Here is a 13783-nt window from a genome sequence, read left to right on the forward strand (position 1 = left end):
TCTGCCCTAATACACCCCGCAGTTGTCGCTTTTTTTCCGCATTGTGACAAGATCAACTGGAAGAAACACCCCATGCCGAGTGAACCTAATGGTCAGCTGTCCACCAAGTAAGTGATTTTGTTATAATGATCACGAGCAGTGTGTTCATGACAACACAATAATAACAATAAAAGGGATACACAGAGCCCCTATTCACGTACTAGTGTCACTACTAAGGTTATATTACATTAGCATGGCACTGTTACAGTATGGCTATGTTAGTCATCTCAAAACATACTGGAACACTTACCGCAGCAACAGGTGATCCAATTTGTCCTGTCTTTATTATAGATGGGATGGCTGTATCCTTTAGCACACGTTTCATGGTCCGTGTGGCAACTTGCATTTTTTTCAAAATAGTCGTCTACAGTAAAATGTTCAGAGCAAACAAAATACTTTGTGATGGTGTTTACAGGTGTGTTTGGAACCCAGAACAAGTAGCCATCGATTCATCAGGTCAGGGTTTTTGGTTGGAATTCTATGAAACATCATAGTATTACCTGGTCTCCCCTGTTTATTGTCGCAGCTCTTTACAATACAGCAAACACCCATGATTGTACACTATACATTTACTATCTAGTGATTGCTGACTCTATTACTCCAACTCTGAGCGAACTCTCTGCTCCTCACCACTGCGCGTCTCGTGTGCTGCGCTAATCACTCCGCCCAAGTAGCCACTCCGCCCAAGTAACGTTAGCTGTTGCTCCTACGCCTAGTGAGAATATAGTTCCCAGCATTTATACGATTAAAAATGGGCTCTGTCTCATATAGCCTTGTTATTTGTACACGCTGTGACTATACAGATCACAACATGTAAATAGGAAAATGTTTGCATTATTTTGTCACTTATTGGGATTACTATGCTAACAGTATCCATTTACATCCAGTCTTTGTGCTAAGCTAGGCTAGCGGTGGGTGCGTCAAATAACACTTACAGAACGCACAGAAATGAAAAAGGTATGTATGGACTTATCTAACTCTGGGGGATACTGTGAATAAGCTAAAGTCCAAAAAAGTCGGAGTGTTCCTTTAGATTTTCACTAATCTAGTATTGTTTTTACTAAACTATATTTTACAGTTTAACTATATTTAATTATTTTTTTCACTTTTAGTCTAGAAACACAGAAACATTAAGTCTGAGCATCTGCTGAAGTATACAGAGATTGATCCAAACACAATTATAAAAACCACACAAACAAACAAATCATACAAACTAACAAAACATAACTCGGATATGTGAAACACATATTTAATACCTTAAGCGGATCCTTGGCAAAAATAAACGATGAAATCTGAAGGATTTTCTGTAGCATTTGTTGAATCAGAGAAACAAGTAAATTACAGAGAAGATTTAAAAGCAATACTACAAAACCATACCAACCTCTGAAAGTGAACTATCATATTCAATCTGCGGGATATATTCAAGTAAAACATCTAATAAAAGTGTTCAACTATAGTTAACTCTAAAACATTCATACAAAACCACATCTCTTATGTAGATTCCTAACCTAAACTCAATAAAATACTTCAGATTGTTTTAGAGTAACATGTACACGAGTTCACATAGCTATGATTTTGTCACCATCTGAGAGACTGAAAGTAACAATATAATAAATCCTTCACTAAAAATATCTGTCTGAATATTATGAAGAGCAGTCACGTGACTGTGTCCCAACTCCTCATATCACGCGGGTCAATCACAAATGGTCCTGCTCTGTGAATTAAACTGTGGACTAAATAAATGCCCGTGAGGGTATAAATATTAATGAATTCAGTTTCCGTTGATTTGAACTGTGTTCTGTTACTCCAGATGCAGAAGCGTCATCAGTGAGTGCTTGAGCAGCTCTGGCGCCTCCTGCAGGACACTCGCCACATTCAATGCGGAAGTAAGCCTATGGCTGAGACTTTCGTTTCATTAGCCGCTATAGGTAAATAAGGAGGAGAATAACAACGTGCAGTAAACGGTAAAACTGTTTGCTGTACAAACCAGTGTGTTCTTAATTAATATAATAGATTAAAATAATATGATAGGACACAGGTGGATAACTAAAACTTCTCATTTACTCTTCATTATTTTAGATACTCTGTATTTACACGAAAGACAATAAACTAGTGGAAGACAGTAAAGATCTGAATAGTTTCCCCCTGTATGAATACATTCTTTGTTGTACACAGTGCAAGAGTAAGAGATAATGAGACAGATTTCTTCAAGTCATGTATTTATTTTTGTTTTTACATGGCATTTCTAAGTGATTAGAGGCTATCAGTTGTCAGAAATGACACCTTAGTGACTGACACATTAATACATAGGCTACTGTAGAAAACTGAACATTTGTAAACTGCACACTTGTAAATATTTTAATGCAATAAATCAAGCAATAAAATGGAAAATAAAAGTTTGGCCTTTTTCACTAAACTAGAATCAAATCTCTAGGCGCATATGTAAATCATAATGGAAACAAAATGCTGCATCATACTTGGAAGAGTTAACGTATATACAAATAATCAAATGGAAAAACAACAACAATAACATTTCCTTACCTCAATCTTACTTTTTTGAAGTCCTCCTCGACCATTGGTCCAATTTTCACCAAAATAGAGTCAGGTGATTTTCTGACTGTGGTGACAAAATGTTATTTCATGTCGATAAGCAAAACCATTTTTGTTCAGTGCTGCTACAAATTTAAGGCACAGTGCAAAAACTGCATCTGAGGCTGTATCTCTGCAAACGTTTGACATTTTGATACCAAACTTTGAATGTGCCATTATCACCTCACCCTGACCATGCCACATTCATTTGGTAACAGCACCACCTGTTGGTCAAAAGTGATAAGCCATTATGATTTTTCAGCCATTTCAATTACAATCATCCTAAAATTGCTTTTATTACTCGTTGCATTTGGTCTGATGCTCCATGCCCTGCTTAGCTTAACCCCATCCACTCCGGATCGCTCATCTCAGTTCCTGTGTCACGCACTCCTGCTGCCTCATCTCACCACTTCTTCCTAGACACCTGTGATAGTAAGGTAGAATCTTTATCGTACTATCACTCTCTGTTGTATAAAGTGATAAAATATAACTTAATTCACACCATATTTCTGATATTGTCAATCAGTCTTATCAGATTCATTTTGATCGTTCACTTTTATTTTATATCCATGAGTGCAGTGCACCTGCAAAGTGTTAGCACTCGTTAGCTTGTCACTAGCATTTTAATTCGAACCTATCACTGTTTTCGTTTCTCCTCTCCTCTCTCTCACTCCAGTTTTTCACAAGTTTATCAAACAACTGTGGGAAGAATATTTCATCAAGCACGGTGGGTAATGGCTTCTCCTGCTATTGTTATTTGCACCTCTTGCCACATGTACAGTTTATCTATCTCTGTCACTGATGAGGGATTCACATGTGATAAATGCAGGGAAATAGTTACGCTGACAGAGAAGATTTCAGAATTAGAGACACGCATCCAAACTTTAATTGAGGACAGGAAGAATGTTAGGGCACTAGATATGGCTTTGGGTGCGTCTAGCTCAGGGATTCCTGTACATTGTCCGGTTCCAGCAGAGCCCCTGCAGCAGGGCAACTGGGTGACAGTGAGGCAGCGTAGTCGTGGGTCAAAACACCGCTCTTCTGTTCCGATCAAAACATTAAACAGGTTCTCCCCACTCAGTGATGCACCCACTGAGAAACCTGATGAAAGTGCTCTAGTTATTGGCGATTCTATTGTACGGAACATGAATATAGAGACACCAGCCACCATAGTCAAATGTTTACCGGGAGCCAGAGCGCCTGACATCTTGGCAAATTTAAAAGTGCTGGCTAATGCTAAATGTAAATACAGTAAGATTATTATTCATGCCGGTGCTAATGATGTTCAACTTTGCCAGTCAGAGATTACTAAAAATAACATTAAAGAGGTGTGTGAACTTGCAAGCACGATGTCAGACACTGTAATATGCTCTGGTCCCCTCCCTGCTTACTGTGGTGACGAGATGCATAGCAGATAGCATAGCTGGATGTCTAAGGGGTGCCCACAGAATAACAGAGGTTTCATAGACATTTGGATGAGCTTTTGGGGAAGACCTGACCTGTTGAAAAGAGATGGTCTTCATCCCTGCGGGGGTGGCGCCACTCTTCTCTCAAGAAATATGGCAAATAGTCTTAGAGTTTATGCTTGACTAACTGGGGCCCAGGTCAGGAAGCAGACAGACTGGTTAAACCACGGTCGGTGAGCTGCCTCATGTCACAGAGGTCAGTTAATTCTCAACACAGAGAATCTTTCACCTAGATATCACAACATAAAGACTATGTCTGTTCCCCGAACTAGAAAATACAAAAAAGTCCAAACCAAGTTAAGAGTAACAATTTAATTGAGGTTCAAGAAACAAAAAACAGATGCAATACGGATAAACAAATGATAAAGCTTGGCTTATTGAATATCAGATCCCTTTCTACGAAAACAGTTTTTGTAAATTATATGATAGCGGATCATAATCTAGATGTGCTCTGTTAGACAGAAAGGTAAAGTGCACATTATTGTTTCCCTGGTGCTCGTGTTCTCCATGTTTCTGCACAGATACCTGCAATCCTGAAGGCCGACGAGAGCCCCAGAGCAGTCGTCCTTCACGTCGGGGGTTAACGACACTACGATGCGGCAGACGGAGATGCTGAAGAGGGACTTCAGGAGCCTGATCGGGACGGTTCGCAGCACAAATGATTATTTTGGTCTAAATGAGTCGACTCCACCAAACTACTGTTATAAGCATGAGCCCCGTCAGACTGGTCGTGGAGGAGGTGTTGCAACAATATATAATGATATTCTCAATGTTACCCAGAAAACGGGATACAGGTTTAACTCATTCGAAATACTTCTGCTTAATATTACACTGTCAGACATGCAAAATAAATCTAATGTATCTCTTGCTCTAGCTACTGTGTATAGACCACCAGGGCCGTATACAGAATTCCTAAAAGAATTTGCAGATTTCCTCTCAAACCTTCAGTCATGAAATGACTGACAACATGGGCACTACTTTCTCTAAAACATTAGAAGCTGTTGCCCTCATCAAAAAGAAACTCGTAATCTTTAACGCAAATGGAGAAAAACTAACTTGGAAGTTTTTAGAATGGCATGGAAAAACTTTCCTGCAGGCCAGTCATACCAAAGTACACATTCAAACTACTCCTTGGTTCAGGGATCAGTCATAAAATGTACTTGAGTGACCTGTTCAGTCTCCAGGCTTAATTCTCATTTCAAATATCTGGTTGAATTTGAAGAAAGCAGTGGCAATGTGAAAACCAAAGATTATCAGTGATCTGAAAGCTTTTTCAGGTGTGGAATGGGCCAAGACTGTAGTAGAGAGGTGACAGAAGCTTCTAAACACTTACATACAGCGTTTATTGGAGATTTTAAAGAATAAAAGATTCTGCACAAAGGGGGTTGAATAATTTTAAACATGAATGTTTAGAGCCAATTCGAATTTTATCATGATTCATCAATGTTCCATTCTCAGAATCACTCAAAAGTGTATTAACACCCTCTCTCTAATACTTTATTGATGCCTTTGTTAAATTGATTTCATAAAATGTTATCCTCCACAGCAAATTGTCTTGCAAGTCAAGGGGGTTGAATAATTTTGATTGCAACTGTATGTCTAAAATTTTTGAAAAAGTTGTGTCTGCTCAATTGAGCACCTTCCTGCACAAAAATGATCTGTATGAAGAATTTTAGTCTGGTTTCAAGCCCCACCATAGCACAGAAACTGCACTTGTTAAAATTACAAATGACCTGCCTCCTGCGTCAGATCAAGGCTGCATCTCATTTCTAGTTTTACTTGATCTTAGTGCTGCGTTCTACACAATATATCATGACATACTCATAGATCGATTACAAAACTATACAGGTATTCAAAAGCAGGCTCTAAAATGGTTTAGATCCTACCAGTCCGATTGCTACCATTTTGTTTATTTAAATGTCATCTCATTTATCACCAGTAAAATATGGACAGCCACAAGGATCCATCCTAGGTCCCCTTCTATTTTTCAATATGCATGTTGCCCCTTGGTAAGACTATTAGAAAATACGGAATAAGCTTCCAATGTTATGCTGATGATACTCAGCTATATATCTCAATGAGACCAGATGAAACTTCTAAATTATCTAAGCTAACAGAGTTTGTTAAAAATGTAAAAGATTGGATGACCAATAATTTTCTCCAATTAAATTTGGATAAGACAGAGATATTAATTATTGGACCAAAAAACACTACACGGAATCTTGTAGATTACAATCTGCAACTAGACGTATGTACTGTTACTTCCTCTTCAGTCAAAAATCCGGGTGTTATATTAGACAGCAACTTGTCTTTTGAAAATCATAATTCCCATGTTACAAAAACTGCATTCTTCCATCTTAGAAACATTGCCGGGCTACACAACATGTTATCTGTTTCTGTCACGGCTCATTAATTCACGGTCTCTCTCTCTCGTCTAGTGTGCTGTTGTGTGTGTCTGTGGGCGTGGTCACTGATCAGCGGTGATCAGTAGCGCCCGCTGGATTCTATTGTTTGCTCCCTTGATAAGTTCAGTAACCAGTGTCTCATGTTGTCAGATCATTGTGCTTCCCGGTGTGTTCCTGTACCTGTTCCTGTGTCTGTCTAGTCGGATTGGATTCCACATGTCATCGTCGTTTCTTCCCCGGATTACTTACTCAGCACTGGATCACCGAGCACCGTCACTGGGGTTTACTACACTGATCGGAATACCATTCAAGGGATCATTACTGGAATGAGCACCTTCACCAGTTGTCTACCAAGGTCCCTGCATCACAGTTCCTTCCTGCATTGTGTCCGCCCGCCTGTGCTACTGTGTTGCTATCATCATTGTCTCTATACTGACCATTGTGCTGAGTTAATAAATAGCGTTTGCATTTACATCCTCTTTCTGTCTTACGTAACAGAACGATCTGACCCATTATGGATGTAGCAGGCATTACGACGTGGGACGAGTTCGCGGCTTGAAGCTTCACAAGAATGGACACCCAAGAGGAGAACATCTCTCAAATACAACAGCTAAGAGTTTCCATTGCGCAGTCCACACCGCCAGCTCAGCTCCCTCCACCAGAGCCGCAGCGAGAACCGAGACTGCCTACACCAGAAGGATATGCAGGTGAACAAGAGTTTTGCAGAGCATTTTTGATCCGATGTTCTATGCACTTTGCATTACAGCCTCAGAGGTTCAATTAGGAACAGTCCAAAGTGGCGTTTGTGTTGACGCTGTTATCAGACAAGGCGGCTCTCTGGGGAACGGCGGTGTGGGAGAATCAAGACCCATGCTGCGCCTCGTTCCAGGCCCTCTCCGAGGAGATGAAGAGGGTTTTCGATCGTGCGGTGGCTGGAGGGAGGCGGCCAGAATACTCGCCGATCTCCACCAAGGTAAAGGTTCGGTGTCGGAATATACGATCCAGTACCGCACTCTGGCTACAGAGTGCCGATGGAACGAGGAGGCGCAGTGGGACAGATTCCCACAGTGGGACAGAGTCCTGAGATTTATATGCTGGACCTTCCTACCAGTCTCAATGGACTGATTGAGTTAGCACTACGAGTGGATGCTCGGCTGAGCAGAATGGGTCACTTCAAACAGGACCATCCGTTTCGTGGCACCATGCGCTCTGAGAACCTGGATATGGTCAGTCCCCTTGACGACCCTTAGCCCATGCAGATGGGTAGAGCTCGACTTTCCCTGGAGGAGAGAGAACGGCAGAGGTCCCAAGGACTGTGCCTATACTGCGGGAGGACGGGCCACTTCATCCACTCATGCCCGTTAAAAGATCAAGCCCGGTAGTAACTATGAGGCTACTATTGGGTGGGATCTTCGCCGAGAAGACCTCATCCTCACCATCATCATCTACTCTCCTTCCGGTAAGACTAAGGTGGGCAACCAACACACATGACACCAAGGCCTTACTGGATTCGGGGGCAGAAGGTAATTTTATGGACTTAGAACTGGCTTACCGTCTTCACATTCCTATCACCCCTCTCACGTACAAGATTTCTGTCAATGCTCTTAATGGACAACAGCTTCCCAACATTTTTCATATGCTACTGAACCCATCACTCTCATCACGTCTGGCAACCACACTGAGACAATAACATTCCTCCTCATGAACTCACCTCTGGCACCCATCGTACTTGGTCATCCTTGGTTCACACAGCATAATCCCAGAGTCGATTGGGGACACAATTCTGTTTCTATGTAGAGTAATATGTGTTATGAGTCATGTCTTGTGTCTGCGTGTTCGTCTGTACCTGTGTCTGTTTTTCAGGAGGAGGCAGTGAATTTATCTAACGTGCCCAAGGAGTACCAGGACCTGAGAGAAGTGTTCAGTAAGTCTCGTGCTGCTTCTCTTCCTCCACATCGTCCCTACGACTGTGCCATAGACTTAGTGCCAGGTGAGTCTCCGCCTAAGGGCAAGTTATATTCACTTTCTGTTCCAGAGAGGGAGGCTATGGAGAAATATATTTCTGATTCTCTAGCATCCAAATTCATTAGACCTTCCTCTTCTCCAGTGGGGTGGGGTTCTTTTTTGTGGGGAAGAAGGATGGGTCTCTGCAACCATGCATTGATTACCGAGAGTTGAACAACATCACGGAAAGAATACTTATCCTTTGCCGTTGATGTCTTCAGCTTTCGAGCGATTACAGGGAGCATCCATCTTCACAAAATTGGATTTACGTAACGCTTATCATTTGGTTCGCATAAGGAAGGGTGATGAATGGAAGACCGCATTTAATACCCCTAGGGGGCACTTTGAACACTTGGTTATGCCTTTCAGGCAATCCAACTCGCCAGCGGTCTTCCAGGCACTCGTCAATGACGCGCTGAGAGATATGGTTGACCAATTTATGTTTACCTGGATGATATATTGATCTTTTCCTCTTCTCTCCAGGAACACGTTCAGCACCTTCAGAGGTTGGTAGAGAATAGGCTTTTTGCCGAGATATTCGTTTTTCATGCACAGTCTGTTCCCTTTCTAGGGTACATGGTCTCGTCTGAGGGAATGCGTATGGATCCTGACAAAGTTAAGGCTGTGATAGATTGGCCAAGTCCAGATTCCCGTAAGGCCCTACAGAGGTTTCTGGGATTTGCCAAATTTTATCGCTGTTTTATAGTCGTGTCTCTGACTGCTTTGACCTCCCCCAGAACGACGTTCGGCGGAAGCTGTATTTGCAAAACTTAAGAGCCGCTTCATTTCGGCTCCCATCCTCGTTGCCTCTGATCCATCATGTCAGTTCGTGGTGGAGGTCGATGCGTCAGAGGTGTGGGTAGGAGCAGTTCTTTCCCAACGTTCTTCCACAGACGACAAGATGCACCCTTACGCGATTTTCTCTTATCGATTGTCACCTGCCGAACGTAACTATGACATTGATAACAGAGAGTTGTTGGCAGTCAAGTTAGCACGGGAGGAATGGCATCACTGGTTAGAAGGGTCAGGGGTACCTTTTATCGTTTGGACCAATCACAAGAACCTAGAATATATTAGAACCGCTAAAAGGAGTCATCCAGGAGTAAATCGCACTAATTTTTTCGTGAAACAACGATTCTGGTGGCCATTAATGTTTCGCGACATCCGCAGTTTTGTTTTGGCTTGCTCGGTTTGTGCCACTGTAAAGACTTCCAATCGAATCCAGTCCTTTCGAGACCCTGGTCCCACATTGCGCCAGATTTTATTACCGTAAGTTATTGGGGGTTATTATTAAGTTATTATTTTGTAAGTTATTGGGGGCGACTGTCAGTCTCTCTTCGGGGTTTCATCCCCAAAGCAATGGTCAAATGGAGAGAGCCAACCAAGATCTGGAGAGAGCGTTGTGATGTTTGGTTCGGAGTACGCCCACAATTCATTACCAGTGTCATTAACGGGCCTTACTCCATTTGAATGTAGTTTAGGTTACCAGCCACCGGTTTTTGCTAGTATAGAATCTGAAGTCGCGGTCCCCTTCGCTCACACCTTCGTCCAGAGGTGTCACCACACTTGGACTAGAGCCCGTGAGACTCTTCTCCAAGTGCACCAAGGCCAAGTCCGATCGCCACTGGTCGAAGCCTCCCGTATACGTCATTGGTCAAAATGTGTGGCTTTCAACCAAGAACATTCCTCTCCGCTCCGTGTCTAATAAACTTGCTCCTAAATTCATTGGCCCGTTTCCTGTCACCAAGATCATTAGTCTGGTGTCAGTCCGACTCAAACTTCCTCCTACATACAGGAGAATCCATCACGCCTTCCATGTATCAAAGATCGGGCACCCATTAATCTGTTCCTGTGTCTGTCTAGTCGGATTGGATTCCCCATGTCATCGTTGTTTCTTCCCCTAATTACTTACTCAGCACTGGATCACCGAGCACCGTCACAATGGTTTACTACACTGACCGGAATACCATTCAAGGGATCATCACTGGATTGAGCACCTTCACCAGTTGTCCACCAAGGTCCCTGCGTCACAGTTCCATCCTGCATTGTGTCCGCCCGCCTGTTCTACTGTGTTGCTATCATCGTCTTTATTCTGACCATTGTGCTGAGTTAATAAAAAGCGTTTGCATTTACATCCTGTTTCTGTCTTACGTAACAGTTTCTGATGTATAAAAGCTAGTTCATGCATTTATGACCTCTAGACTGGACTATTGTAATGCACTTCTGGGTGGTTGTCCTGCTTCTTCAATAAACAAGCTACAGGTAGTCCAAAATGCAGCAGCTAGAGTCTTTACCAAGGTCAAGAAATTATGATCATATTACCCCAATTTTAGTCTCTGCACTGGCTACCTATTGAGTTCTGTTTCAGTTACAAATTATCATTACTTACCTATAAGGCCCTAAATGGTTTAGCTCCTGTGTACCTAACTAGCCTTATACCACGTTACAATCCATCACGCTCCCTAAGGTCACAAAAAGCTGGACTTTTGGTAGTTCCTAGGATAGCAAAGTCCACTAAAGGAGGTAGTGCTTTTTCACATTTGGCTCCCAAACTCTGGAATAGCATTCCTGATAATGTTCGGGGTTCAGACACATTCTCTCTATTTAAATCTAGATTAAAAATGTATCTCTTTCGCAAAGCATTCGAATAATGTATCTTAAATTGTGAGTGCAACGATTTGCAACGATTTGTATTGTAAAAAGCGCTATACAAATAAACTTGAATTGAAAAACTATGGACTCTCTCTTTTATAGCATTTTAAATACAGTTGCTCCTTTACGCTTAAGGAAGGTTAAGGAAAACAGTATGACACCATGGTATAATGAGCATACTCGCACCCTAAAGAGAGCAGCCTGAAAAATGGAGCGCAGCTGGAGGAAAACAAAACTAAAGGTATTTCGTATTGCTAGGTGGGAAACAAACCTATCCTGCAGAGAAAGCATTAAAAACTGTTAGATCCGAATACTTTTCTTCTCTTTTAGAAGAAAACAAACATAACCCCAGGTATTTATTCAACACAGTGGCTAAATTAATGAAAAATAAAGCCTCAACAAGTGTTGACATTTCCCAACATCACAGCAGTAATGACTTTATGAACGAATTTACTTCTAAAATCGATACTATTAGTGATAAAATTGTTACCATTCAGCCGTCAGCTACAAGGGCAGTGTTCTAGGAGAGGAAGAATTGTATAAACTTGTTAAATCATCTAAACCAACAACATGTATGTTAGACCCTATACCATCTAAGCTCCTAAAAGAGGTGCTTCCATAAGTCATAGATCCTCTTCTGACTATTATTAATTCCTCATTGTCATTAGGATATGTCCCCAAAACCTTCAAACTGGCTGTTATTAAGCCTCTCATAAAAAACACAACTTGACTAGTTAATTATAGACCGATCTCGAATCTTCCCTTTTCTGTCCAAGATACTAGAAAAGGTAGTATCCTCACAAGTATATTCCTTCTTAAAGAAAAATGGTATCTGTGAGGATTTCCAGTCAGGAATTAGACCGTATCATAGTACTGAGACTGCTCTCCTTAGAGTTACAAATTACCTTCTCTTATCATCTGATCTTGGTTGTCTCTCTATTAGATCTATTGGTGCTGCGTTTGACACAATTGACCACAACATTCTTTTGCATAGACTTGAACACTTTGTTGGCATTAATGGAAGTGCATTAGCATGGTTTAAATTGTACTTACATGACCATCATCAATTCGCAGCAGTGATTGAAGAGGTATCAAATATTGAACACAAGGGCAGTATGGAGTACCTCAAGGCTCAGTACTAGGGCCATTACTCTTCACGCTTTATATGTTACCCTTGGGAGATATCATCAGGAAACATGGTGTTAGCTTTCACTGTTATGCTGATGATACTCAGCTCTATATTTCTTTTCTTTGAAAAACTAATGAAATTCATAGTCGATATAAAAAAAGAAAAGTAATTTCTTACTGCTAAATTCTGAAAAAAAAAGGAATTATAGGACTTAAAAACTTTGCATGTAATAACCTAGAACACTGTCTAAGACTTGATGGCTACTCTGTCAATTCTTTGTCATCCGTTAGGATCCTAGGTGTGCTATTTGATAGCAGTCTTTCTTTAGAAAGCCACGTTTCTAGCATTTGTAAAACCTTTTGCATTTATCGATCTCAAAAATATATCTAAATTATGGCCTATGCTGTCAAGGTCAAATGCAGAAATTTTAATCTATGCATTTAATATGCATTTACGACCTCAAGTTTAGATTATTGTAATGCTTTATTGGGTGGTTGTTCTGCACGCTTAGTAAACAAACTACATCTAGTCCAAAATGAAGTAGCAAGAGTTCTTACTAGGACCAGGAAGTTTGACCATATTAGCCCGGTCCTGTCAACACTGCACTGGCTCCCTATCAAACATTGAATAGATTTTAAAATATTGCTTATTACTTATAAAGCCCTGAATGGTTTAGCACCTCAGTATTTGAATGAGCTCCTGTTACACTATAATCCTCCACGTCCACTACGTTCTTAAAACTCAGGCAATTTGATAATACCTAGAGTATCAAAATCAACTGCGGGCGGCAGATCCTTTTCCTATTTGGCGCCTAAACTCTGGATTAACCTACCTAACATTGTTTGGGAGGCAGACACACTCTGGCAGTTTAAATCTAGATTAAAGACCCATCTCTTTAACCTGGCTTACACATAACAGACTAATATGCTTTTAATATCCAAATCTGTTAAAGGATATTAAGGCTGCATTAATTAGGTAAATTGGAATCGGGAACACTTCCCAAAACACCCGATGTACTTGCCACATCATTAGAAGAATGGTATGTACGCTAATATTAGTCTCTTTCTTATTCCCGAGATCACCGTAGCCACCAGATCCAGCCTGTATCCAGATCAGAGGGTCATTGCAGTCACCTGGATCCAGTACGTATCCAGACCATATGGTGGATCGGCACCTAGAAAGGACCTCTACATCCCTGAAAGACAGCAGAGACCAGGACAACTAGAGACCTTGTGTTAGATGACCACCAGGACAAGACCACAGAAAATAGATGATTTTTCTGCACAATCTGACTTTGCTGCAGCCTGGAATTAAAGAGCTGGTTTCGTCTGGTCAGAGGAGAACTGCCCCCCCCAACTGAGCCTGGTGTCTCCCAAGGTTTTTTCCTCCATTCTGTCACCGATGGAGTTTCGGTTCCTTGCCGCCGTCGCCTCTAGCTTGCTTAGTTGGGGTCACTTCATCTACAGCGATATCGTTGACTTGATTGCAAATAATTGCAC

The 13783-nt window shown here is 41.4% G+C and overlaps 1 protein-coding gene across 1 annotated transcript in view; it reads right to left on the bottom strand.

Moving 5' to 3' along the window:
* Nucleotides 1–2566: 2566 nt before the first annotated feature.
* Nucleotides 2567–13783, bottom strand: part of LOC127952314 (gastrula zinc finger protein XlCGF57.1-like) — a 41395-nt gene continuing 30178 nt past the window's right edge. Inside the window, exon 4 of the mRNA XM_052550705.1 lies at nucleotides 2567–3052. Within this exon, the coding sequence (XP_052406665.1) occupies nucleotides 3032–3052 (21 nt within the window). The 3' untranslated portion in view covers nucleotides 2567–3031. The remainder of the gene's footprint in view (nucleotides 3053–13783) is intronic.

Source organism: Carassius gibelio, chromosome B3, assembly GCF_023724105.1.
Source record: "Carassius gibelio isolate Cgi1373 ecotype wild population from Czech Republic chromosome B3, carGib1.2-hapl.c, whole genome shotgun sequence".
Taxonomy (NCBI): domain Eukaryota; kingdom Metazoa; phylum Chordata; class Actinopteri; order Cypriniformes; family Cyprinidae; genus Carassius; species Carassius gibelio.